Genomic DNA, 27,759 nt, shown 5'->3' with positions numbered 1-27,759 from the left:
CGCCCCCCAATTTTGGGGAGAAAAATCCCGAAAATCGCTCAAAAACCAGAAAAAATTCCCAGAAAATCGGTCGGAAAATTCCTTTATTTGGGCAAAACCGGAAATCCGCGAGGGGGCGGATTTGGGGCCAATTCCGCCAAATTTGGGGTCCCCGGGGCGGATTTGGGGCCAATTCCGCCAAATTTGGGTCCCCGGGAAGGATTTGGGGCGAATTCCGCCAAATTTGGGGTCCCCGGGAAGGATTTGGGGCTGAATTTGGGGTGAATTTGGCAAAATTTGGAGCGGTCCCCCCTCGGTCCGATTTGGGGCAGAATTTGGGGTGAATTTGGCAAAATTTGGGGTCCCGGGGGCAGGATTTGGGGCTCAATTTTGGGGTCCCCGGGGCGGATTTGGGGCTCAATTTTTGGGGTTCCCCGGGTCCCATTTCAGGCAGATTTTGGGGTGAATTTGGCAAAATTTGGGGTCCCCGGGGCAGGATTTGGGGCTCAATTTTGGGGTCCCCGGGTCCCATTTGGGGCCGATTTTGGGGTCGGGATTTGGGGTAAATTTGGCAGAATTTGGGGCGGATTTTGGGGTCCCCGGGTCAGGAATTTGGGGCCGATTTTGGGGTCGGGATTTGGGGCAAATTTGGGGCCGATTTTGGGGTCGGGATTTGGGGCAAATTTGGCAGATTTTGGGGCCGATTTTGGGGTCTTGGGGTCCCATATGGGGCCGATTTTGGGGTCGGGATTTGGGGCGAATTTGGCAGAATTTGGGGCCGATTTTGGGGTCCCCGGGTCAGAATTTGGGGCAGAATTTTGGGGTCTTGGGGTCCCATTTGGGGCCGATTTTGGGGTCGGGATTTGGGGTAAATTTGGCAGAATTTGGGGCTGATTTTGGGGTCCCCGAGTCCCATTTGGGGCCGATTTTGGGGTCGGGATTTGGGGCGAATTTGGCAGAATTTGGGGCCGATTTTGGGGTCCCCGGGTCAGAATTTGGGGCAGAATTTTGGGGTCTTGGGGTCCCATTTGGGGCCAATTTTGGGGTCGAGATTTGGGGCGAATTTGGCAGAATTTGGGGCCAATTTTGGGGTCCTCGAGTCAGAATTTGGGGCCGATTTTGGGGTCGGGATTTGGGGCAAATTTGGCAAAATTTGGGGCTGATTTTGGGGTCCCCGGGTCAGAATTTGGGGCAGAATTTTGGGGTCCCCGGGGTCCCATTTGGGACCGATTTTGGGGTCGGGATTTGGGGCGAATTTGGCAGAATTTGGGGCCGATTTTGGGGTCTTGGGGCTCCATTTGGGGCGGATTTTGGGGTGGGGATTTGGGGCAAATTTGGCCGAATTTGGGGCAGATTTTGGGGTCCCATTTGGGGCCGATTTTGGGGCGAATTTGGCCGAATTTGGGGCGGATTTTGGGGTCACAGGAGCCGCCCCTCCCCCCCCGAGTGGACGCTGAAATATTCGGGGCCCCCCCCGTGGGGGAGGGGCGCTTTGGGTGGGGGAGGGGCGGGGGGCGCCCGGACCCCTCCCCCCCTCCCGCGGGGGTCTCCTCCACCTGCGGCCGCACCTGGGGGGGGAGGGGCGATTTTGGGGCGATTTTGGGGGGATTTTGGGGTCCCCCCAACCCCTCGAACCAAAATTTTGGGTTTTTTCCCCAATTTTGGCCTCCCCCCACCCGCTGGAACCAAAATTTTGGGGTTTTCCCCCAATTTTGGGTCCCCCCCAACCACTGAAAATGAAATTTTGGATTTTCCCCCCAATTTTGGGGTCCCTCCCAACCCCTGGAACCAAAATTTTGGATTTTTCCCCAATTTCAGGGTCCCTCCCAACCCCTGGAATATTTTTTCCCAAAATTTCGGGTTTTCCCCCCAAATTTTCTCCCATCACTCGCACTGGGCCATGTTTTCCTCATTTCCACCGTTTCTTCCCCATTTTCCCCCAAATTTTTGTGTTTTTTCCCCCATTTTTCGTGTTTTTTCCCCATTTTTTGGTGATTTTTCCCCAAATTTCAGGATTTTTCCCAAAATTCCAGGATTTCCCCCCAAATCTTTCACCATCACTCGCACTGGGCTGTTTTCTCCAATTTCCCCCCATTTCTTCCCCATTTTTTCACTTTTTTCCCCATTTTTGGCGTTTTTCCCATTTTTTGGCGTTTTTTCCCCAATTTTTCGCATTTTTTTCCCATTTCTTGGCATTTTTTCCCATTTTACCCAAAATTTCAGGATTTTCCCCCAAATCTTCTCCCGTCACTCACACTGGGCTGTGTTTTCCCCATTTCTCCCTCAATTTTTGGTACAATTTCTCCCAATTTTTGTGACTTTTCTCCCCAATTTTTGCTATTTTTCCCATTTTTTAGCATTTTTTCCCGTTTTTTTGAGTTTTTTCCCATTTTTTCCCAAAACCGGTGTTTTTCACCCCAAATCTCACCGGCTGGGGCCCCGGGGGGGGGATGACGAAGAGCTCGGTGAACCCGGGGCCATTTCCCCCCATTTTTGGGTTATTTTTGGGTCATTTTCCCCATTTTTTAGCGTTTTTTGGCGTTTTTTGCCCGTTTTTTCCCGTTTTTTCCCCATTTTTTCCCAAAATCGGGGTTTTTCACCCCAAATCTCACCGGCTGGGGCCCCGGGGGGGGGGATGACGAAGAGCTCGGTGAACCCGGGGCCATTTCCCCCCATTTTTGGGTTATTTTGGGCTATTTTCCCCATTTTTTAGCGTTTTTTCCCATTTTTTTTGCGTTTTTTCCCAAAATCGGTGTTTTTCACCCCAAATCTCACCGGTTCTGGCCCCGGGGGGGGGATGACAAAGAGCTCGGTGAACCCGGGGCCATTTCCCCCCATTTTTGAGCGTTTTTTCCCCGTTTTTTAGCGTTTTTTGCCCGTTTTTCCCCATTTTCCCCCATTTTTTCCCAAAATCGGGGTTTTTCACCCCAAATCTCACCGGCTGGGGCCCCGGGGGGGGGATGACAAAGAGCTCGGTGAAGCCGGGGCCATTTCCCCCCCCATTTTTGGGTTATTTTGGGCTATTTTCCCCATTTTTTAGCATTTTTTGCCCGTTTTTTGGCGTTTTTTGCCCGTTTTCCCCCCCAAATTTCGGGTTTTTTCCCAAAATCGGTGTTTTTCACCCCAAATCTCACCGGCTGGGGCCCCGGGGGGGGGGATGACGAAGAGCTCGGTGAACCCGGGGCCATTTCCCCCCATTTTTGGGTTATTTTCCCCATTTTTTGCCCGTTTTTTGGCGTTTTTTGCCCGTTTTTTCCCATTTTTTCCCCATTTTTTCCCAAAATCGGGGTTTTTCACCCCAAATCTCACCGGTTGGGGCCCCGGGGGGGGGATGACGAAGAGCTCGGTGAACCCGGGGCCATTTCCCCCCATTTTTGGGTTATTTTCCCCATTTTTTTGGGTTATTTTCCCCGTTTTTTAGCGTTTTTTGCCTTTTTTCCCGTTTTTTTCCCAAAATCGGGGTTTTTCACCCCAAATCTCACCGGTTGGGGCCCCGGGGGGGAGATGACGAAGAGCTCGGTGAACCCGGGGCCATTTCCCCCCTATTTTTGGGTTATTTTGGGCTATTTCCCCATTTTTTAGCGTTTTTTGCCTGTTTTTTGGCGTTTTTTGCCCGTTTTTTCCCATTTTTTCCCCATTTTTTCCCAAAATCGGTGTTTTTCACCCCAAATCTCACCGGCTGGGGCCCCGGGGGGGGGGATGACGAAGAGCTCAGTGAACCTGGGGACATTTCCCCCCATTTTTGGGTTATTTTTGGGTTATTTTCCCCGTTTTTAAGCGTTTTTTGCCCGTTTTTGCCCGTTTTTCCCCATTTTTTTTGCATTTTTTCCCAAAATCGGGGTTTTTCACCCCAAATCTCACCGGCTGGGGTCCCGGGGGGGGGATGACGAAGAGCTCGGTGAACCCGGGGCCATTTCCCCCCCATTTTTGGGTTATTTTGGGTTATTTTCCCCGTTTTTTAGCGTTTTTTGCCCGTTTTTTCCCGTTTTTTTTGCGTTTTTTCCCATTTTTTCCCAAAATCGGGGTTTTTCACCCCAAATCTCACCGGCTGGGGCCCCGGGGGGGGGATGACGAAGAGCTCGGTGAACCCGGGGCCATTTCCCCCCATTTTTGGGTTATTTTCCCCATTTTTTGCCCGTTTTTTGGCGTTTTTTCCCATTTTTTCACCCAAATTTCGGGTTTTTTCCCAAAATCGGGGTTTTTCACCCCAAAATCTCACCGGCTGGGGCCCCGGGGGGGGGGATGACGAAGAGCTCGGTGAACCCCCCGCCCCCGTCGCCCACGAAGGAGACGTTCCGGTAGCCGCGGGTGGGGGAGGGGCCCGGGGCCGCCCCTCCCCCCCCCGGGCCGATCTGCGCGCGCCGCACGTGGAACGGGAAATTCTTATTGGCCGCCGAGGGCCGCGTCAGCAGCTGCGGTTGGGGAGAAAAATCCGGATTTTGGGCAAATTCGGCAATGGGGGGGAAAGTACGGGGGGGGTGGGGGAAAATTCCGGGGGTTTTGGGGGGAAATTTGGGGAAAAAAATTGGGATTTTGGGGTAAAAATCGTGGGAAAATTGAGATTTTTTGGGGGGAAAATTGGGGTTTTTTTGGGGGAAAAATTGGGATTTTTGGGTAGGGAAAAGGGGAAAAAATTGGGATTTTGGGGGGAAAAATCATGGGAAAACTAGGATTTTTTTTTAGGGAAAATTGGGGATTTTGGGGAAAATTGGAATTTTTTTGGGGGAAAATTGGGGATTTTGAGGGGAAAAATCGTGGGAAAATTGGGAATTTTTAAGGGGAGAAATTGGGGTTTGGAGAGGAAAAATTGAAGTTTTTGAGGGGAAAATTGGGTTAAGGGGTGGTTTTGGGGCCAAAAACGGGGATTTTGGGAAAATTCCCCGGGCTGGGGTGATTTAGGGCATTTGGGGGAAAATTTCAGGGGGTTTGGGCAAAAATTCTGGGGGTTTTTAGGGGAAAATTGGGGTTTTTGGGGAGGAAAATTGGGATTTTGGGGTGGAAATTGGGATTTTGGGGGATTTAGGGGAAATTTTGGGGGAAAATTGGGATTTTTGGGGTAAATTTGGGAGGAAATTGGGATTTTTGGGGTAAATTTGGGAGGAAATTGGGATTTTTGAGGGGAAAATTGGGATTTTTCGGGGGATTTTTGTGGAAAATCGGGATTTTGGGGTGGATTTTTGGGCGATTTTCGGCGATTTTGGGGCTCAGGGTTTTGGGGTGGTTTTTTGGGGTGTTGAGGGGGATTTTGGGAATTTGGGGAATTTGGGGAGGGGTCTCCCCGCACCAGGAAGACGCCGTGGGCGTACAGGTGGGTCCCCAGCTGGATCCCGTTCACGATTTTCTCCCGCGCCCATTTCGGGATCCCAAAATTGGCCACGAGCGCCGAGACCGGGACGGCCAAAAACCTGCGGGGACACCCCAAAAATACACCAAAAAACCCCAAAAAAACCCCAGGTTAGACCCCAAAAATCCCCCTAAAAATCCCCCCAAAAATCCCCAAAACTCCCCCAAAAAAACCCCGGTGAGACCCCAAAAAATACCCCAAAACGCCCCAAAAAAACCCCTGATGAGACCCCAAAAACCTGCGGGGACACCCCAAAAGTACCCCAAAAAAACCCCGGTGAGACCCCAAAAATTCCCCTAAAAATCCCCAAGTGATGCCCCAAAAAGCCCCCGAAAAAAATCCCCAGGTGAGACCCCAAAAACCTGCGGGGACACCCCAAAAATACCCCAAAAAAACCCCGGTGAGACCCCAAAAAATACCCCAAAATGGCCCAAAAAACTCCAGGTGAGACCCCAAAAAATATCCCCAAAAACCTGCGGGGACACCCCAAAAATACCCCAAAAAAACCCAAGTGAGACCCCAAAAATCCCCCTAAAAATCCCCCCAAAAATCCCCAAGTGACGCCCCAAAAAACCCCCGTGTGAGACCCCAAAAACCTGCGGGGACACCCCAAAAATACCCCAAAAAAACCCCGGTGAGACCCCAAAAATCCCCCTAAAAATCCCCACAAAAATCCCCAAGTGACACCCCAAAAAAAAGCCCCCAAAAAACCCAGGTGAGACCCCAAAAAATCCCCCAAAACCCCCCAAAAATCCCCAAGTGATGCCCCAAAAAAACCCCGGTGAGACCCCAAAAAATACCCCAAAATGCCCCAAAAAATCCCCGGTGAGACCCCAAAAATCCCCTTAGAAATCCCCCCAGAAATCCCCAAAATGCCCCAAAAAAACCCCAGGTGAGACCCCAAAAAATCCCCCCAAAAACCCCCCAGGTGTGCCCAAAATCCCCAATTTTCACCGATTTCCCCCAATTTTCACCGATTTCCCCCAATTTTCCCCTATTTCCCCCCAATTTTCCCCTATTCCCCCCAATTTTCCCCTATTTCCCCCAATTTTCACCGATTTTCCCCAAATTTTCACCGATTTTCCCCCAATTTTCACTGATTTTCCCCATTTTTTCACCGATTTTCCCCAAATTTTCCCTTTTTTTGCCCCCCAGGTGTGCCCAGGTGTGCCCAGGTGTGCCCAAACCCCCCAATTTCCCCCAATTTCCCCCAATTTTCCCCTATTTCCCCCATTTTTTCCCCTATTTCCCCCATTTTTCACCGATTTTCCCCAAATTTTCACCAATTTTCCCCTTTTTCCCCCCCAGGTGTGCCCAGGTGTGCTCAAATCCCCCAATTTCCGGCTATTTTCTGCCAATTTTCACCGATTTTCCCCATTTTTTCACCGATTTTCCCCAAATTTTCACCGATTTTCCCCAAATTTTCACCGATTTTTCCCCAATTTTTGCCCTTTTTTTCCCCATTTCTCCCCCCAGGTGTGCACCAGAAGGCGTAGGCGGCCAGGAAGGGCAGGTAGAAGCGGCGGCGCTCGGGCACGGCGCTCAGCCCCCCCAGCTGTGCCCAAAACCCCAAATTTCACCGATTTCCCCCAAATTTTCACCGATTTTCCCCAAATTTTCACCTATTTTCTCCAAATTTTCACCGATTTTCCCCCAATTTTCCCCAAATTTTCCCCATTTCTGCCCCCCAGGTGTGCCCAGCTGTGCCCAGGTGTGGCCAGGTGTGCCCAGGTGTGCCCAAACCCCCCAATTTTCCCCTATTTCCCCCAAATTTTCACCGATTTTCCCCATTTTTCACCGATTTTCCCCAAATTTTCACCGTTTTACCCCATTTTTTCCCCTTTTTTTGCCCCCCAGGTGTGCCCAGGTGTGCACCAGAAGGCGTAGGCGGCCAGGAAGGGCAGGTAGAAGCGGCGGCGCTCGGGCACGGCGCTGAGTCCCCCCAGGTGTGCCCAAAACCCCCAATTTCTCCCTATTTCCCCCCAATTTCCCCCTATTTCCCCCATTTTTCACCGATTTCCCCCCAATTTTCACTGATTTTCCCCATTTTTTCACCGATTTTCCCCAAATTTTCACCAATTTTCCCCTTTTTCCCCCCCAGGTGTGCCCAGGTGTGCACCAGAAGGCGTAGGTGCCCAGGAAGGGCAGGTAGAAGCGGCGGCGCTCGGGCACGGCCCTAAGCCCCCCCAGGTGTGCCCAAAACCCCAAATTTTCACCGATTTTCCCCCAATTTTCACCTTTTTTCCCCCCAGGTGTGCCCAGGTGTGCCCAAAACCCCCAATTTCCCCCTATTTTCCCCCAATTTCCCCCTATTTTCTGCCAATTTCCACCGATTTTCCCCCAATTTTCTCCGATTTTCCCCATTTTTTCACCGATTTTCCCCATTTTTTCACCGATTTCCCCCCTTTTTTCCCCTTTTTTGCCCCCCAGGTGTGCCCAGGTGTGCCCAGGTGTGCACCAGAAGGCGTAGGCGGCCAGGAAGGGCAGGTAGAAGCGGCGGCGCTCGGGCACGGCGCTGAGCCCCCCCAGGTGTGCCCAAAACCCCAAATTTTCACCGATTTTCCCCCAATTTTCACCGATTTTCCCCAATTTCCACCAATTTTCCCCCAATTTTCACCTATTTTCCCCATTTTTTCACCGATTTTCCCCCAATTTTCCCCAAATTTTCCCCATTTCTGCCCCCCAGGTGTGCCCAGGTGTGCCCAGGTGTGGCCAGGTGTGCCCAGGTGTGCCCAAACCCCCCAATTTTCCCCTATTTCCCCCAAATTTTTACCGATTTTCCCCAAATTTTCACCGATTTTCCCCAATTTTCGCCCTTTTTTCCCCCCCAGGTGTGCCCAGGTGTGCCCAGGTGTGCTCAAACCCCCCAATTTCCGGCTATTTTCTGCAAATTTTCACCGATTTTCCCCATTTTTTCACCTATTTTCCCCAAATTTTCACTGATTTTCCCCCAATTTTCCCCTTTTCTCCCCCCCAGCTGTGCCCAGGTGTGCCCAAACCCCCCAATTTCCCTCTATTTTCCCCATTTTTTCACCGATTTTCCCCCAATTTTCACCGATTTTTCCCCAATTTTTGCCCTTTTTTCCCCATTTCTCCGCCCCAGGTGTGCCCAGGTGTGCCCAAACCCCCCAATTTCCCCCAATTTCCCCCATTTTTTCCCCTATTTCCCCCATTTTTTCACCGATTTCCCCCAAATTTTCACCGATTTTCCCCCAATTTTCGCCCTTTTTTCCCCATTTCTCCCCCCCAGGTGTGCACCAGAAGGCGTAGGCGGCCAGGAAGGGCAGGTAGAAGCGGCGGCGCTCGGGCACGGCGCTGAGCCCCCCCAGGTGTGCCCAAAACCCCCAATTTTCACCGATTTTCCCCATTTTTCACCGATTTTCCCCAATTTCCACCGATTTTCCCCAAATTTTCACTGATTTTCCCCAAATTTTCACCGATTTCTCCCCAATTTTCCCCGTTTTTCTCCCCCAGGTGTGTGCCCAGGTGTGTTTACCCTGCCCAGGTGTGCCCAGGTGTGCCCAGGTGTGCCCAGGTGTGGCCAAACCCCCAAATTTCCCCCTATTTCCCCCCAATTTCCCCCTATTTTCCCCAAATTTTCACCGATTTTCCCCCAATTTTCCCCTATTTCCCCCAAAATTTCGCTGATTTTCCCCCAATATTCCCCTTTCCTCCCCCCCAGCTGTGGCCAGGTGTGCCCAAACCCTCCAATTTCCCCCTATTCCCCCAATTTTCCCCGTTTTCCCCCAATTTTCCCCTATTTCCCCCCAATTTCCCCCAATTTCCCCCTATTTCCCCAATTTCCCCCTATTTTCCCCATTTTTTCACCGATTTTCCCCATTTTTTCACCGATTTTCCCCAAATTTTCCCCGATTTTCCCCCTTTTTTCCCCATTTCTCCCCCCCAGGTGTGCACCAGAAGGCGTAGGCGGCCAGGAAGGGCAGGTAGAAGCGGCGGCGCTCGGGCACGGCGCTGAGCCCCCCCAGGTGTGCCCAAAACCCCCAATTTTCACCGATTTTCCCCCAATTTCCCCCTATTTCCCCCATTTTCCCCCTATTTCCCCCAAATTTTCACCGATTTTCCCCAAATTTTCACCGATTTTCCCCCAAATTTTCCCCTTTTTTCCCCCATTCCCCCCCCCAGCTGTGCCCAGGTGTGCCCAGGTGTGCCCAAACCCCCCAATTCCCCCTATTTCCCCCCAATTTTCCCCTATTTCCCCCCAAATTTCCCCCTATTTCCCCCATTTTTTCACCGATTTTCCCCATTTTTTCACCGTTTTACCCCCAATTTTCCCCAAATTTTCACTGATTTTCCCCCCCAGGTGTGCCCAGGTGTGCCCAGGTGTGCCCAAACCCCCCAATTTCCCCCTATTTTCCCTATTTTTTCACCGATTTTCCCCAAATTTTCACCGATTTCCCCCAAATTTTCACCGATTTTCCCCAAATTTTCCCCTTTCCTCCCCCCCAGCTGTGCCCAGGTGTGCCCAGGTGTGCCCAAACCCCCCAATTTCCCCCTATTTCCCCCATTTTTTCACCGATTTTCCCCCAATTTTCACCGATTTTCCCCCAATTTTCACCGATTTTCCCCCATTTTTCCCCCCCAGGTGTGCCCAGGTGTGCCCAGGTGTGCCCAGGTGTGCACCAGAAGGCGTAGGCGGCCAGGAAGGGCAGGTAGAAGCGGCGGCGCTCGGGCACGGCGCTCAGCGTGGCGCCCACGGCGGCGCAGAACCAGCCGAAGGCGCCGAACTGCAGCGCGATCAGGCCGTACCCTGCCGGGGACTCGTAGGTGTACAGCACCTGCCCGGGGTCAAAGAACTGCCCCAAACACGGCCCCGGGTGAGGGAAAAACGGCCCAAAATAGCCCTGAAATATCCCCAAAGTATTCCCAAAATAGCCCCAAAATATTCCCAAAATATCCTCAAAATAGCCCTGAAATATTCCCAAAATATTCCCAAAATAGCCCTGGAATATCCTCTAAATATTCCCAAAATATCCTCGAAATATCCCCAAATACAGCCCTCAGGTGAGGGAAAAACGGCCCAAAATAGCCCTAAAGTATTCCCAAAATAGCCCTGAAATAGCCCTGAAATATCCCCAAAATATTCCCAAAATAGCCCTGAAATAGCCCTGAAATATCCCCAAAATATTCCCAAAATAGCCCTGAAATAGCCCTGAAATATCCCCAAAATATTCCCAAAATAGCCCTGAAATAGCCCTGAAATATCCCCAAAATATTCCCAAAATAGCCCTGAAATAGCCCTGAAATAGCCCTGAAATATCCCCAAAATATTCCCAAAATAGCCCTGAAATAGCGCTGAAATATCCCCAAAATATTCCCAAAATAGCCCTGAAATAGCCCTGAAATATCCCCAAAATATTCCCAAAATAGCCCTGAAATAGCCCTGAAATAGCCCTGAAATATCCCCAAAATATTCCCAAAATAGCCCTGAAATAGCCCTGAAATAGCCCTGAAATATCCCCAAAATATTCCCAAAATAGCCCTGAAATATTCCCAAAATAGCCCTGAAATATTCCCAAAATATTCCCAAAATAGCCCTGAAATAGCCCCAAAATCGCCCCAAAATAGCCCCAAAATAGCCTCTAATACAGCCCCCAGGTGAGGAAAAAACAGCCCAAAATATCCCTGAAATATCCCCAAATTAGCCCTGAAATATTCTCAAAATAGCCCCAAAATATTCCTGAAATAGCCCCAAAATATCCCCAAAATAGCCCTGAAATAGCCCTGAAATATTCCCAAAATATTCCCAAAATATCCCTGAAATAGCCTCAAAATGTCGTCAAAATATTCCCAAAGTATACCCAAAATATTCTTAAAATATTCCCAAAATATCCTTAAAATATCCCAAAAAGATCCCCAAGTTTGGGTGAATTTGGGGCCTTTGGGGGTGAATTTTGGGGTGAATTTGGCGGTTTTGGGGCAGATTTTGAGGTGGATTTTGGGGTGAAATTTGGGATTTTTGGGGGGATTTCGGGGATTTGGAGGGGGATTTTTTGGGGGATATTTGGGATTTTTTGGGGTGAATTATTGGGGATTTTGGGGTGGATTTTGGGTGGATTTTGGGATGAATTTTGGGGGGATTTTGGTGATTTTGGAGGGGGATTTTTTTGGGGATATTTGGGATATTTTGGGGCAGATTTTGGGGTGATTTTGGGGTGAATTTTGGGGTGGATTTTAGGGTGGATTTTGGGGTGATTTTTGGGGTGAATTTTGGGGATTTTGGGGCGGATATTGGGGCGGATTTTGGGATAATTTTTGGGGTGACTTTTGGGGTTTTTGAGGGGGATTTTGGGGTTTTTTGGGGGGATTTTGGGGGGATTTTGGGGGTTTTTTGAACGGAATTTTTTGGGGGATATTTGGGGTGATTTTGGGGTGATTTTTGGGGTGATTTTGGGGTGAATTTTGGGATGAATTTTGGGATAATTTTTGGGGTGACTTTTGGGGTTTTGAGGGGGATTTGGGGGTTTTTTTGGGGGGATTTTGAGTTTTTTTGGGGGGATTTTTTGGGGATTTTTTGGGGATATTTTGGGGCAGATTTTTGGGGAATTTTTGGGGTGATTTTGGGGTGAATTTTGGGGTTTTTGGGGGGATTTGGGGGATTTTTTGAAGGGGATTTTTTTGGGGGATATTTGGGATATTTTGGGGCAGATTTTGGGGTGAATTTTGGGGATTTTGGGGTGGATTTTGGGATAATATTTCGGGTGAATTTTGGGGATTTTAAGTGGGATTTTGGGGTTTTTTGGGGGGTTTTTGGCGGAATTTTGAGGTTTTTTGGGGGGATTTTTTGGGGATATTTTGGGATATTTTGGAGCAGATTTTTGGGGTGAATTTGGGTATAATTTTGGGGTGAATTTGTGGGATTTTGGCGTACCTGTGCCTCGTAGGTGAGCAGCGCCACGTGGGTCAGGCTGTAGAGGGTCATGTACACCGAGAGCCGGACGGAGCCCCCGGCGCTGATACGGCCCCTGAGCGACCCCGGTGACCCTGAGTGACCCCTGACCTCTGACCCCTGAGTGACCCCTCAGCCCTGAGTGACCCCGGTGACCCTGAGTGACCCCTGACCCCTGACCCCTGAGTGACCCCTCACCCCTGAGCGACCCCGGTGACCCTGAGTGACCCCTGACCCCTGACCCCTGAGTGACCCCTGACCCCTGAGTGACCTCTGACCCCTGAGTGACCAATGAGTGACCCTGAGTGACCCCTGACCCCTGAGTGACCCCTGACCCTTGAGTGACCAATGAGTGACCTCTGACCCCGGAGTGACCAATGAGTGACCCTGAGTGACCGCTCACCCCTGAGTGACCCCTGATCCCAGAGTGACCAATGAGTGACCCTGAGTGACCCTGAGTGACCAATGAGTGACCAATGAGTGACCCTGAGTGACCCCTGAGTGACCCCTGAGTGACCAATGAGTGACCAATGAGTGACCCCTGAGTGACCAATGAGTGACCCTGAGTGACCCCTGAGTGACCAATGAGTGACCCCTGAGTGACGAATGAGTGACCCTGAGTGACCCCTGAGTGACCCCTGAGTGACCCCTGAGTGACCCTGAGTGACCCCTGAGTGACCCTGAGTGACCAATGAGTGACCAATGAGTGACCCTGAGTGACCAATGAGTGACCAATGAGTGACCCTGAGTGACCCTGAGTGACCCCTGAGTGACCCCTGAGTGACCCTGAGTGACCCTGAGTGACCCTGAGTGACCCTGGGTGACCCTGAGTGACCCCTGAGTGACCCTGAGTGACCAATGAGTGACCCCTGAGTGACCAATGAGTGACCCTGAGTGACCCTGGATGACCCCTGACCCCGAGTGACCCCTGACCCCCGGGTGACCCCTGGGTGACCTTTGACCCCTGGGTGACCCCACCTGGTGACGGAGAAGCCCTTGCCCAGCAGGATCAGCATCAGGAGGAAGATGAGGAAGCTGATGGAGAACAGGAGCTTCCCTGGGGGGGCAAAGATCCCCCCAAAATCCCCCCAAAAGTTCCCAAAACCTTCCCAAAATGGTACCAAAAATCCCCCCAAAATCCCCCCAAAAGTTCCCAAAAACCTTCCCAAAACGGCCCCAAAAATCCCCCCAAAAATTCCCAAACATCCCCCCAAAATCCCCCCAAAAATTCCCAAAAACCTTCCCAAAACAGCCCCAAAAATCCCCCCCAAAAGTTCCCAAAAATCCCCCCAAAATCCCCCCAAAAGTTCCCAAAACCTTCCCAAAACAGCCCCAAAAATCCCCCCAAAACCTTCCCAAAACGGCCCCAAAAATCCCCCCAAAATCCCCCCAAAAGTTCCCAAAACCTTCCCCAAAAATCCCCCCAAAATCCCCCCAAAAGTTCCCAAAACCTTCCCAAAATGGTCCCAAAAATCCCCCCAAAATCTTCCCAAAACAGCCCCAAAAATCCCCCCAAAATCCCCCCAAAAGTTCCCAAAACAGCCCCAAAATAGTCCCAAAAATCCCCCCCAGGATTCCCAAAAATCCCCCCAAAAGTTCCCAAACCAGTCCCAAAAATCCCCCCAAAATCCCCCCCAAAATCCCCCCAAAACCTTCCCAAAATGGTCCCAAAAATCCCCCCAAAATCCCCCCAAAACAGCCCCAAAAATCCCCCCGAAATCCCCCCAAAAATCCCCCCAAAATCCCCCCAAAATTTCCCAAAACAGTCCCAAAAATCCCCCCCAAAAGTTCCCAAAACAGCCCCAAAAATCTCCCCCAAGATTCCCCAAACATTCCCAAAACACTCCCCCCCAAAAGTTCCTAAAAATCCCCCCAAAATCCCCACCAAAATTCCCAAAACAGTCCCAAAAATCTCCCCAAAATTCCCAAAAATCCCCCCAAAATCCCTCCAAAATGTTCCCAAAACTTTCCCAAAATATTCCCAAAAATACCCACCAAAATTCCCCCCAAATCCCCCAAGAAATTCCCCCCCAAAATTCCCAAAACATCCCCAAAATATTCCCAAAAATCCTCCCAAAATCCCCCCAAAAGTTCCCAAAAAATTCCCAAAACCCCCCCAAAATCCCTTTAAATGCCCCAAATTCCACTCAAATTTTGCCCAAAAACCCCAAAATTTTGCCCAAATTTTGCCCAAATTTCCCAAAATTTTCCCGAATTCCCAAATTTCCCAAAATCCCCAGAATTGCCCCCAAAATCCTCCCCAAAATCTCTCAATTCCTCCCAAAATCCCACAAAAATCCCCCAAAAATCCCCCCCAAATCCCTTTAAATGCCCCGAATTTTACCCAATTTTCACCCAAATTTCACCCAATTTTCACCCAAATTTCCCCAAATTTTCCCCAAATCCTCCCGAATTCCCGATTTGCCCAAAACCGCCGGAATTGGCCCCAAATCCTCCCCAAAATCTCTCAAATCTTCCCAAAAGCCCTCCAAAATCCCCCCAAAAATCCCCCCTAAAATCCCTTTAAATGCCCCAAATTTGACACTATTTTTGCCCAAATTTGACCCAATTTTTGCCCAAATTTCCCCAAATTTCCCCCAAATCCTCCCGAATTCCCGATTTGCCCAAAATCCGCGGAATTGGCCCCAAATCCGTACCCAGGAGTTTGAGGGGGCCGTGCCCGACCCCGTCGCAGCCGTACTGACCCCAATAGACGCAGCTCAGGAGGAGGCTCAGGACTGGGGGGAAAGGGGGTGAGACCCCTCCCCAAATTCCCCCCAGACCCCTCCCCAAATTCCCCCAGACCCCTCCCCAAATTTACCCCGAGACCCCTCCCCAAATTCCCACAGACCCCTCCCCAAATTTACCCCGAGACCCCAGACCCAAATCACCCAAAACCCCCCAAATTTACCCCAAAATTTCCCCCCAAAAAACCCCCAAAATCCCCGAAATTTTCCACCCAGAATTGGGGAGGGGGCGTGAAAAGGGGGGTGAGACCCCTCCCCAAATCCCCCCAGACCCCTCCCCAAATTCCCCCCAGACCCCTCCCCAAATCCCCCCAGACCCCTCCCCAAATTCCCCCAGATCCCAGACCCAAATCACCCCAGATCCCAGACCCAAATCACCCCAAAAAACCCCAAATTTCCACCAAAAAAACCCAAAATTTCCACCAAAATCCCCAAATTCTCCACCCAGAGACTCCCCCAGAATTGGGGAGGGGGCGTGAAAAGGGAGGTGAGACCCCTCCCCAAATTCCCCCAGACCCCTCCCCAAATTCCCCTGAGACCCCTCCCCAAATTACCCCAAGACCCCAGACCCAAATCACCCAAAAAACCCCAAATTTACCCCCAAAACCACAAAATTTCCACCCAAAAACCCCAAAATCCCCAAATTCCCCCCCCAGAATTGGGGAGGGGGCGTGAAAAGGGAGGTGAGACCCCTCCCCAAATTACCACAGACCCCTCCCCAAATTCCCCCGAGACCCCTCCCCAAATTCCCCCCAGACCCCAGACCCAAATCACCCAAAAAACCCCAAATTTCCCCCCAAAAAACCCCAAAATAATCCCAAATTCCCCCCCGAAGCCCCCAGACCCAAATCCCCCCGAAGCCCCCAGACCCAAATTCCCCCCGAAGCCCCCAGACCCAAATTCCCCCCCGAAGCCCCCAGACCCAAATCCCCCCGAAGCCCCCAGACCCAAATCCCCCCTCTGAAGCCCCCAGACCCAAATTAACCCCACCAAATCTGCCCAGCCCGAGCCCCCCTGAAGCCCCCAGACCCAAATCCCCTCCCGAAGCCCCCAGACCCAATTCCCCCCCCTGAAGCCCCCAGACCCAAATCCTTCTCCTAAAGCCCCCAAACCCAAATTAACCCCCCCAAACCCCCCCAAACCTGCCCAGTTTGAGCCCTCCCGAAGCCCCCAGACCCAAATTAACCCCTCGAAGCCCCCAGACCCAAATCCCCCCCAAAGCCCCCAGACCCAAATTAACCCCCCCAAATCTGCGCAGTTTGAGCCCCCCAAAGCCCCCAGACCCAAATCCCCCCTCCCAAAGCCCCCAGACCCAAATTAACGCCCCTAAATCTGCCCAGCCCGAGCCCCCCTGAAGCCCCCAGACCCAAATCCCCACCCGAAGCCCCCAGACCCAATTCCCCCCCAAATCTGCCCAGCTGGAGCCCCCCCGAAGCCCCCAGACCCAAATCCCCCCCCGAATCCCCCAGACCCAATTCCCTTCCCGAATCCCCCAGACCCAAATCCCCCTCCCGAAGCCCCCAGACCCAAATCCCCCCCAAAGCCCCCAGACCCAAATCCCCCCTCTGAAGCCCCCAGACCCAAATAAACCCCCCAAAATCTGCCCAGCCCGAGCCCCCCTGAATCCCCCAGACCCAAATCCCCCCCCGAAGCCCCCAGACCCAATTCTCACCCTCCAGCCCGGCCGCCGCCATGAACATCTTGTAGGTTGTGTGGAGCAGCTGCCGCCCCTTGAGCTGGTCTGGGGAGGGGGCGGGGGGCTGGGAGACCCCTCCCCAAATTCTCTGAGCCCCCCGAGACCCCTCCCCAAATTCCTGAGAGCCTCGAGACCCCTCCCCAAAAAACCCGGAGGTTTTAGAGCCCAAAAAAGCCTCAAAAGAGCCCAAAAAAACCCGAATTTTGGGACTTGAGACCCCTCCCCAAATTGCCCCGAGACCCCTCCCCAAATTCCCCCGAGACCCCTCCCCAAATTGCCCCGGGACCCCTCCCCAAATTCCTGAGACCCTCGAGACCCCTCCCCAAAAAACCCGGAGGTTTTGGAGCCCAAAAAAGCCTCAAAAGAGCCCAAAAAAACCCGAATTTTGGGACTTGAGACCCCTCCCCAAATTCCCCCGAGACCCCTCCCCAAATTGCCCCGGGACCCCTCCCCAAATTCCTGAGACTTTTGAGACCCCTCCCCAAAAACCCAGAGGTTTCGGAGCCCAAAAAAGCCTAAAAAGAACCCAAAAAACCCCGAATTTTGGGACTTGAGACCCCTCCCCAAATTGCCCCGGGACCCCTCCCCAAATTCCCCCGAGACCCCTCCCCAAATTCCCCCGAGACCTCTCCCCAAATTGCCCCGGGACCCCTCCCCAAATGGCGCCGCTCACAGCCGCAGTAGCAGGAGAGGAGGAAGATGAGGATGAAGATGAGGAGGAAGGTGATGTCGGTCTCCAGGATCCCTGCGAGGGGCGGGAATTGGGTCTGGGGGCTTCGCGAGACCCCCCCGAGACCCCTCCCCAAATTCTGGGCAGCGCCAGGAGGCGGCAGAAAAAAACCCGGAGTTTTTACACCCCAAAAAACCCAAAAAAACCCCAAAAGAGCCAAAAAAATTCCCAAATTTTCCAGCTGAGACCCCTCCCCAAATTCCCTGAGACCCCCGAGACCCCTCCCCAAATTCCCTGAGCCCCCTCCCCAAATTCCCCAGGACCTCCCAGACCCCTCCCCAAAATCCCCGAGACCCCCGAGACCCCTCCCCAAAAAACCCGGAGGTTTTAGAGCCCAAAAAGGACCAAAAAAGCCCCAAAATTTTATCAATGGAGCCCCCAGACCCAAATGGAGCCCCCAGACCCAAATAAACCCCAAATAAACCCCCCAAAAAGCCAAAAAATCCCGAATAAAACCCCCAAAAATCCCAAATAAACCAAAAAAATTCCCCAAAATCCCCAAAACTGAGGCCCCCAGCCCCAATTGAAGCCCCCAGCCCCAATTGAAGCCCCCAGCCCCAATTGAAGCCCCCAGACCCAAATAAACTTTAAATATACACAAATAAATCCCTTAAAAAGCCCTAAAAACCCCCCAAATAAACCCCAAAAAATCCCAAATAAACCCCAAAAAAACCCTAAAAATCCCATATAAACCCCAAAAAATCCAAAATAAACCCCCAAATCCCCCAAATTGAAGCCCCCAGCCCCAATTGAAGCCCCCAGCCCCAAATAAACCCCAAATAAACCCAAAAAAATCCCCTAAAAACCTCCAAAATCCCAAATAAACCCCAAAAAATTCGAAATAAACCCCTAAAATTCCCCAAAATCCCCAAAACTGAAGCCCCCAGCCCCAATTGAAGCCCCCAGCCCCCAATAAACCCCAAATAACGCCCCAAAAAACCCCAAAAATCCCAAATAAATCTCAAAAAATCCCCAAAAAAGCCCCAAAACTGAAGCCCCCAGCCCCAATTGAAGCCCCCAGCCCCAATTGAAGCCCCCAGCCCCAAATAAGCCCCAAATAAACCCCAAATAACCCCCCTTAAAAAAGCCCTAAATACCCCCAATAAACCCCAAAAAATCCCAAATAAACCCCAAAAATTCCCAAAAATTCCCCAAACTGAAGCCCCCAGCCTCAAAACTGAAGCCCCCAGCCCCAATTGAAGCCCCCAGACCCAAATAAACCCCAAATAAACCCCAAATAAACTCAAAAAAAATCACCAAAAAACCCAAAAAAATCCCAAATAAACCCCAAAAAACCCCAAATAAACCCCAAATAAACCCTAAAAAATCCCAAATAAACCCCAAAAATTCCCCGAAATCCCCAAAACTGAAGCCCCCAGCCTCAATTGAAGCCCCCAACCCCAAATAACCCCCCTTAAAAAATCGCCTAAAAACCCCCAATAAACCCCAAATAACCCCCCAAAAAAACCCAAAAAATCCCAAATAAACCCCAAAAATTCCCCCAAATCCCCCAAACCGAAGCCCCCAGCCCCAATTGAAGCCCCCAGACCCAACTGAAGCCCCCAGCCCCAAATAAACCCCAAATAAACCCCAAATAAACTCAAAAAAAATCCCCAAAAAACCCCAAAAAATCCCAAATAAACCCAAAAAAATCCCAAATAAACCCCAAAAAATCCCGAAAATCCCCAAAATTGAAGCCCCCAGCCCCAATGGAAGCCCCCAGCCCCAATTGAAGCCCCCAGCCCCAATTCACCGAACTCGTCGGCCGAGAAGTGGCGGGTCCAGAAGGAGTCGCCGTTGGTCAGAACCATCTCGTACTCCAGCTCCAGCCCCCCGCCCTGTTTGGGGGAAATTTGGGCCTTTTTGGGCAATTTGGGGATTTGGGGATTTTGGGGAATTTTTTGGGAATTTTTTTGGGTTTTTTTCCGGGAGGTTTTGGGGTTTTTTTTGGGGTTTATTTGGATTTTTTGGGGTTTTTATTTTGATTTTTCTGTGATTTTTCTGTGATTTTTTTGGGTTTTTTTTGGGAGATTTGTGGGATTTTTTCTGGTGTGGATTTGGGGATTTTGGGGATTTTGGATTATTTCGGTTATTTTGGTGGATTTTGGGGTGAATTTGGGGGATTTTGGGTCACTCACCCCACACTTGCTGAGCGCCACGTACCACCAGCGCTCCCGCACCGAGCTTGGGGCTTTTGGGGAGATTTTGGGGAATTTTGGGGTTTTTAGGGCGGTTTTTGGGGTGGATTTTGGGGTGGATTTTGCAGTGGGTATTTTAGTTGATTTTGGGTTGGATTTTGGGGTGAATTTGGGGGATTTTGGGTCACTCACCCCACACTTGCTGAGCGCCACGTACCACCAGCGCTCCCGCACCGAGCTCGGGGCTTTTGGGGGGATTTTGGGGAATTTTGGGGTTTTTAGGGCGGTTTTTGGGGCAGTTTTTGGGGTGGATTTTGGGGTGGGTTTTGCGGTGGATATTTTGGTGGATTTTGGGATGGATTTTGGGGTGAATTTGGGGGATTTTGGGTCACTCACCCCACACTTGCTGAGCGCCACGTACCACCAGCGCTCCCGCACTGAGCTCAGGGCTTTTGGGGAGATTTTGGGGAATTTTGGGGTTTTTAGGGCGGTTTTTGGGGTGGATTTTGGGGTGGATTTTGCGGTGGATATTTTGGTTAATTTTGGGGTGGATTTTGGGGTGAATTTGGGGGATTTTGGGTCACTCACCCCACACTTGCTGAGCGCCACGTACCACCAGCGCTCCCGCACTGAGCTCGGGGCTTTTGGGGGGATTTTGGGGCATTTTGGGGTTTTTAGGGCCGTTTTTGGGGCAGTTTTTGGGGTGGATTTTGTGGTGGATATTTTGGTTAATTTTGGGGTGAATTTTGGGGTGAATTTTGGGGATTTTGGGTCACTCACCCCACACTTGCTGAGCGCCACGTACCACCAGCGCTCCCGCACCGAGCTCGGGGCTTTTGGGGGGATTTTGGGGAATTTTGGGGTTTTTAGGGCGGTTTTTGGGGCAGTTTTTGGGGTGGGTTTTGCAGTGGATATTTTGGTTGATTTTGGGATGGATTTTGGGGTGAATTTGGGGGATTTTGGGTCACTCACCCCACACTTGCTGAGCGCCACGTACCACCAGCGCTCCCGCACCGAGCTCGGGGATTTTGGGGAATTTGGGGAATTTTGGGGTTTTTAGGGTGGTTTTTGGGGTGGATTTTGCGGTGGATATTTTGGGATGGATTTTGGGATGGATTTTGGGGTGAATTTGGGGGATTTTGGGTCACTCACCCCACATTTGCTCAGCGCCACGTACCACCAGCGCTCCCGCACCGAGCTCGGGGCTTTCAGGGGGATTTTGGGGAATTTTGGGATATTTTGGGGTGGATTTTGGGGATTTTGGATTCTTTAGGTTATTTTGGCTGATTTTGGGGTGGATTTTGGGGTGAATTTGGGGGATTTTGGGTCACTCACCCCACATTTGCTCAGTGCCACGTACCACCAGCGCTCCCGCACCGAGCTCGGGGCTTTTGGGGGGCTTTTGGGGAATTTTGGGGTTTTTAGGGGTGGATTTTGGGGATTTTGGATTCTTTAGGTTATTTTGGCTGATTTTGGGGTGGATTTTGGGGTGAATTTTGGGGATTTTGGGTCACTCACCCCACACTTGCTCAGTGCCACGTACCACCAGCGCTCCCGCACCGAGCGGAAGCTGCGGCCGCTGGAGCAGCTCAGGACCCTCCCCGAGACCCCCGGCAGCACCTGGGGAGGGGGCGGGGTCAGCCCTGGAGACCCCAGACCCAAAATTCCCAGACCTGAGACCCCTCCCCCAAAAAAACCCGGCGGTTTTAGACCCAAAAAAGCCCCAAAAAAGCCCAAAAAAGTCCCAAATGAGCCCAAAAAACGCCCCAAAATTGCCCCAAAATAAAAGTCTTAAAAGTGCCCAAAAAAGTCCCAAAAATTGACCAAAACCCCCCGAATTTTAGAGCTGAGACCCCTCCCCAAAATATCCCGAGATTCCTGAGACCCCTCCCCCAAAAAAAAACGGAGGTTTTAGACCCAAAAAAGCCCCAAAATAGCCCAAAAAAACCCCAAAAGAGCCCAAAAAATGCCCCAAAATTGCCCCCAAAAAAAGTCTCCAAAGTGCCCAAAAAAGTCCCAAAAAAAGTGCCAAAAATTGCCCAAAACCCCCCGAATTTTTGAGCTGAGACCCCTCCCCAAAATATCCCGAGATTCCTGAGACCCCTCCCCAAATTCTCTGAGACCCCTCCCCAAAAAAAAAAGGAGTTTTTTGACCCCAAAAAGCCCCAAAAGTGCCCGAAAAAGCTCCAAAAATAGCCCCAAAAACCTCCGAATTTTTGGGCTGAGACCCCTCCCCAAATTGCCACGGACTCCTGAGACCCCTCCCCAAATTCCATGAGACCCCTCCCCAAAATATCCCGAGACTGCTGAGACCCCTCCCCAAAATATCCCCGGACCCCTGAGACCCCTCCCCAAATTCTCTGGGGCCCCTCCCCCAAAAAATCCGGAGTTTTCAGACCCAAAAAGTCCCAAAAGAGCCCAAAAAAAGCCCCAAAAAAAGCCCAAAAATTCCCAAAAAAGCGGCAAATTTTAGGGCTGAGACCCCTCCCCAAATTGTCCCGGAAGCCCCCAGACCCAATTCGCACCTGGCAGCCGGACCAGGCGTACTGCGTGGTCAGGTTGATCACCTGGTTGTTCTCGGGCCGGATCACCGACTCCTTGGCCAGGCAGTCCTGGGGACCCCTCCCCAAATTAACTGGAGACCCCTCCCCAAATTAATTGGGGACCCCTCCCCAAATTAACCCGAGACCCCTCCCCAAATTCACCCGAGACCCCTCCCCAAATTCACCCCGAGACCCCTCCCCAAATTCACCCCGAATCCCCTCCCCAAATTCATCCTGAGACCCCTCCCCAAATTCATCCTGAGACCACTCCCCAAATTAACCCGAGACCCCTCCCCAAATTAACCCCGACATCCCTCCCCAAATTCACCCGAGACCCCTCCCTAAATTAACCGGAGACCCCTCCCCAAATTCACCCCGAGACCCCTCCCCAAATTCATCCTGAGACCCCTCCCCAAATTCACCCCGAATCCCCTCCCCGAATTCATCCTGAGACCCCTCCCCAAATTCACCAACCCCAAAGCCCCCAGCCCCAAATTCCCCCAAAAGCCCCCAGACCCAAATATCCCCCAGATACCCTCCCAAACTCCCCCAAAAGCCCCCAGACCCAAATATCCCCCAGATACCCCCCAGATATCCCCAAAGCCCCCAGACCCAAATGAAGCACCCAGCCCCAAATATCCCTCAAAGCCCCCAGCCCCAATTATCCCTCAAAGCCCCCAGACCCAAATATCCACAAGATATCCCCCAAAGCCCCCAGCCCCAAATGAAGCCCCCAGCCCCAAATATCCCTCAAAGCCCCCAGCCCCAATTACTCCACCAGACTGCCCCCAAAGCCCCCAGCCCCAAATGAAGCCCCCAGCCCCAATACTCCCCCAAAAGCCCCCAGCCCCAAATACCCCCCAGATTCCACCAAAGTACCCAGCCCCAATTGAAGCCCCCAGCCCCAATACTCCCCCAAAGCCCCCAGCCCCAAATACCCCCCAGATTCCACCAAAGCCCCCAGCCCCAAATGAAGCCCCCAGTCCCAAATATCCCCCAAAGCCCCCAGCCCCAAAAGAGACCCCAGCCCCAAATATCCCTCAAAGCCCCCAGCCCCAATTACTCCACCAGACTGCCCCCAAAGCCCCCAGCCCCAAAAGAACCCCCCAGCCCCAAATGAAGCCCCCAGCCCCAATACTCCCCCAAAGCCCCCAGCCCCAAATACCCCCCAAACTCCCCCAAAGCCCCCAGCCCCAATTGAAGCCCCCAGCCCCAAATATCCCCCAAAGCCCCCAGCCCCAATTGAAGCCCCCAGCCCCAAATATCCCCCAAAAGCCCCCAGCCCCAAACGAAGCCCCCAGCCCCAATTAAAGCCCCCAGCCCCAATACTCCCCCAAAAGCCCCCAGCCCCAATTGAAGCCCCCAGCCCCAAATATCCCCCAAAGCCCCCAGCCCCAAAAGAAGCCCCCAGCCCCAATTGAAGCCCCCATCCCCAACTGAAGCCCCCAGCCCCAATTCGGACCTTGCCCCCCCTCCTGTAGACCGCCGGCCACTGGGAGGGGTCGTCGAAGTAGAGCAGAATGTTCTGGCAGCACTTGGCCTAAATTGGGGAGGGGTCCCGCTGGGGGGGATTTGGGGCTGGGGGCTTCTTTTGGGGCTGGGGGCCTTGGGGGAGTTTGGGGGGTATTTGGGGCTGGGGGAGATATTTCGGGCCAGGGGCTTCTTTTGGGGCTGGGGGCCTTGGGGGAGTTTGGGGGGTATTTGGGGCTGGGGGCTTTATTTGGGGCTGGGGGCTTTATTTGGGTCTGGGGGCTTTGGGGGAGTTTGGGGGGTATTTGGGGCTGGGGGCTTTATTTGGGGCTGGGGGCTTAGGGGGAGTTTGGGGGGTATTTGGGGCTGGGGGCTTCATTTGGGTCTGGGGGCTTTATTTGGGGCTGGGGGCTGTGGGGGAGTTTGGGGATTATTTGGGTCTGGGGGCTTTATTTGGGTCTGGGGGCTTTGGGGGATTTTGGGGGTGGTATTAGGGGGATATTTGGGTCTGGGGGCTTTGGGGGAATCTGGGGGAGTATTTAGGGGATATTTGGGTCTGGGGGCTCTGGGGGTTATTTGGGTCTGGGGGCTTTGGGGATTTCTGGGGGGTATTTCTGGGGATATTTGGGTCTGGGGGCTTTGGGATATTTGGGTCTGGGGGCTCTGGGGGTATTTGGGTCTGGGGGCTCTGGGGGTATTTGGGTCTGGGGGCTTTGGGGGATTTCAGGGGTGGTATTAGGGGGTATTTGGGTCTGGGGGCTCTGGAGGTATTTGGGTCTGGGGGCTCTGGAGGTATTTGGGTCTGGGGTCTCTGGGGTATTTGGGTCTGGGGGCTCTGGGGGTATTTGGGTCTGGGGTCTCTGGGGTATTTGGGTCTGGGGGCTCTGGGGGTATTTGGGGCTGGGGGCTCTGAGGGGTATTTGGGTCTGGGGGCATTGGGGATATTTGGGTCTGGGGTCTCTGGGGGTATTTGGGTCTGGGGGCTTTGGGGATATTTGGGTCTGGGGGCTCTGGGGGATTTGGGTCTGGGGTCTCCCCCGGGACCCCTCCCCAATTGTTCTGACCTCGGGGTAGCGGAAGTGGAAATCCAGACGTCCGAAATCCGACAGGAAACAGAAACGGGTCAGGAACACCCAGTCCTGGGGAGACCCCAGACCCAAATTGGGACCCCAGACCCAAATTGGGACCCCAGACCCAAATGGGGACCCCAGACCCAAATGGAGACCCCAGACCCAAATGGGGACCCCAGACCCAAATAGGGACCCCAGACCCAAATGGAGACCCCAGACCCAAATAGGGACCCCTGAGCCAAATGGGGACCCCAGACCCAAAAAGAATCCCCCCAAAGAACTCCCCAAAAACCTCCCCCGAATCCCCCTCCCCAAATTCCCCAGGAGCCCCTCCCAGAGACCCCAGACCCAAATAGGGACCCCAGACCCAAATAGGGACCCCTGAGCCAAATGGAGACCCCAGACCCAAAAAGGATCCCCCCAAGGAACTCCCAATAACCTCCCCCAAACCCCCCCCCCCCAAATTCCCCAGGGGCCCCTCCCAGAGACCCCAGACCCAAATGGGGACCCCAGACCCAAATAGAGACCCCAGACCCAAATAGGGACCCCAGACCCAAAAAGAATCCCCCCAAGGAACTCCCCAAAATTTCCCTTAAATGCCTCCCCCCAAATTCCCCAGGGGCCCCTCCCAGAGACCCCAGACCCAAATAGGGACCCCAGACCCAAATAGGGACCCCAGACCCAAATGGGGACCCCTGAGCCAAATAGGGACCCCAGACCCAAATGGAGACCCCAGACCCAAATAGGGACCCCTGAGCCAAATGGGGACCCCAGACCCAAATGGGGACCCCAGACCCAAATAGGGACCCCAGACCCAAATGGGGACCCCAGACCCAAATGGAGACCCCAGACCCAAAAAAAATCCCCCCAAGGAACTCCCCAAAACCTCCCCTAACCCCCCCCCCAAATTCCCCAGGGGCCCCTCCCAGAGACCCCAGACCCAAATTGAGACCCCAGACCCAAATAGGGACCCCTGAGCCAAATGGGGACCCCAGACCCAAAAAAATCCCCCCAAGGAACTCCCAAAAACCTTCCCCAAACCCCCCCCCTCAAATTCCCCAGGGGCCCCTCCCAGAGACCCCAGACCCAAATGGGGACCCCAGACCCAAATGGGGACCCCAGACCCAAATCCCACCCCACGCCCCCTCCCCAAAACCGCGGTTGCCATGGCAACGGCCGCCGCCGTGTTCCCGTGACAACCGGAGGGGATTTGGGGAGGGGTCCCCACAGAAATGGGGGTCCGGTGTAATTTGGGGAGGGGTCCCGATAGAAATGGGGGGTTCGGTGTAATTTGGGGAGGGGTCCTCATGGAAATGGGGCGTCCGGTGTAATTTGGGGAGGGGTCCGGATAGAAATGGGGGGTCCGGTGTAATTTGGGGGGGGGTCCCGATAGAAATGGGGGGTCCGGTGTAATTTGGGGAGGGGTCCCCATAGAAATGGGGATCCGGTAATAATTTGGGGAGGAGTCCTCATAGAAATGGGGGGGGGGTCCCGATATAAATGGGGGGTGCGGTGTAATTTGGGGAGGGGTCCCGATATAAATGGGGGGGGTCCCGATATAAATTTGGGGAGGGGTCCCGATATAAATGGGGGTTTCCGATATAAATTTGGGGGGGGTCCCGATAGAAATGGGGGGGGTTCCCGATATAATTTGGGGAGGGGTCCCGATATAAATTTGGGAAGGGGTCCCGATATAAATTGGGGAGTGGGTCCCGATGTAAATTTGGGGAGGGGTCCCGATATAAATTTGGGGGGGGGTCCCGATATAAATGGGGGTGTGATATAAATTTGGGGGGGTCCCGATATAAATTTGGGGAGGGGTCCCGATATAAGTGGGGGGTCCGGTGTAATTTGGGGAGGGGGTCCCGATATAAATTTGGGGACGGGGTCCCGATATAAATTGGGGAGTGATCCTGTTATAAATTTGGGGAGGGGTCCCGATATAAATTTGGGGAGGGGTCCCGATATAAATGGGGGGTGCGGTGTAATTTGGGGGGGGGTCCCGATATAAATGGGGGGTCCGGTGTAATTTGGGGAGGGGTCTCCATGGAAATGGGGGGTCCGGTGTAATTTGGGGAGGGGGTCCCGATATAAATTTGGGGAGGAGTCTGATGTAATTTGGGGGGGGTCCCGCTATAAATTTGGGGAGGGGTCTCTCCCTATCGAACGCAGCACACCGCGATCTAACAGGGTGGGGAGGGGTCTCGCCATTAAATCAAATTAAATTAATTAATTCCAATCAAACCCCCCGCCCCTCCCGGTGGGGGGGGGTCCCCACCCGTACCTGGGGGTCCCCCCGCCCCCCCCCCCGAAGCCCCCTCCCCAAATTCCCGCTGACCTCCTTGGTGCTGATGCGGCCCCGCACGTACTTGGGGGCGGCTCGGGCGGGCAGCAGCAGCAGCAGCAGCGGCAGCAGCAGCGGGGACCCCCCCCGGGAGCCCCCCGGGACCCCCCCCGGGCCCCCCAAAACCCCCGCGACCCCCCCCGGGCCCCCCAAAACCCCCGGGACCCCCCCCGGGCCCCCCAAAAGCGGCGGGAGCCCCATCGCCCCCCGGCCCTGCGCGCCCGGCCACGCCCACTGCGACAGGCCACGCCCACGGGGCGGGGCTGCGGCTCGGCTGGGGGGATTTGGGGGGTTTTGGGGGGATTTTGGGGGGTTTTGGGGGGTTTGGGGGGTTTGGGGGGGATTTGGGGGGATTTTGGGGGGATTTGGGGGGATTTTTGGGGGGGTTTTGGGGGATTTGGGGGGATTTGAGTGATTTTAGGGGGGTTTAGGGGGATTTTGGGGAGTTTAGGGGGGATTTTAGGGGGTTTGGGGTGGGCTCAGGGGGACTTGAGAGGTTTTGGGGGGTTTTGGGGGGGATTTTTGGGAGCCTTGAGAGATTCTAGGGGGGTTTTGGGGGGATTTTGGGGGGATTTTGGGGGGATTTGGGGGGAATTTTGGGGGATTTTGGGGGCAATTTGGGGGGTCTTGAGAGATTTTGGGGGGATTTTTTGGGGGATTTTGGGGGGATTTGGGAGTCTTGACAGGTTTTTGGCAGGATTTTTGGGGGATTTTGGGGGGATTTTGGGGAGTCTTGAGAGGTTTAGGGGGGATTTTGGGAGTCTTGACAGGTTTTTGGGGGGGATTTTTGG

The 27,759-nt window shown here is 53.0% G+C and overlaps 1 protein-coding gene across 6 annotated transcripts; it reads right to left on the bottom strand.

The window, feature by feature from the left end:
* Positions 1-630: 630 nt before the first annotated feature.
* TMEM145 (transmembrane protein 145) lies at positions 631-27,195 on the bottom strand. 6 transcript variants are annotated; one of them, XM_072920784.1, is made up of 16 exons: positions 26,963-27,195; positions 24,619-24,693; positions 23,547-23,624; positions 22,067-22,153; positions 21,060-21,161; positions 19,157-19,241; positions 17,347-17,418; positions 16,650-16,718; positions 14,888-14,968; positions 13,209-13,287; positions 12,213-12,306; positions 9,965-10,137; positions 5,264-5,384; positions 4,245-4,391; positions 3,289-3,333; positions 631-1,547 (listed from the first exon to the last, which is right to left on the bottom strand). In XM_072920784.1, exons 1-16 carry the CDS (start codon positions 27,167-27,169, stop codon positions 1,080-1,082), a joined length of 1,983 nt encoding a protein of 660 aa, XP_072776885.1. In that variant the 5' UTR covers positions 27,170-27,195; the 3' UTR covers positions 631-1,079. The 6 variants fall into 6 exon arrangements, with proteins under 6 accessions (XP_072776885.1, XP_072776886.1, XP_072776887.1 ...); XM_072920785.1 differs by lacking the exon at positions 14,888-14,968; XM_072920787.1 differs by lacking the exon at positions 3,289-3,333 and having other exon boundaries at positions 1,280-1,547; positions 4,199-4,391.
* Between the last annotated feature and the right edge of the window lie 564 nt (positions 27,196-27,759).

This window comes from Taeniopygia guttata, chromosome 33, assembly GCF_048771995.1.
Source record: "Taeniopygia guttata chromosome 33, bTaeGut7.mat, whole genome shotgun sequence".
Lineage (NCBI taxonomy): Eukaryota > Metazoa > Chordata > Aves > Passeriformes > Estrildidae > Taeniopygia > Taeniopygia guttata.
Note: the sequence above shows the minus strand (reverse complement) of the source record. Positions and strands in the feature narration are given on the sequence as shown.

Excerpts from the sequence above, each read along its gene's own strand:
- TMEM145 (XM_072920784.1), bottom strand. The coding sequence starts at position 27,169 with ATGGGGCTCCCGCCGCTTTTGGGGGGCCCGGGGGGGGTCCCGGGGGTT. Across the intron at positions 16,719-17,346 it reads CCTCTCCTGCTACTGCGGCT|ACCAGCTCAAGGGGCGGCAG; the intron begins GTGAGCGGCGCC and ends CCCCCTCCCCAG. Across the intron at positions 13,288-14,887 it reads CGGCCCCCTCAAACTCCTGG|GGAAGCTCCTGTTCTCCATC; the intron begins GTACGGATTTGG and ends TTGCCCCCCCAG.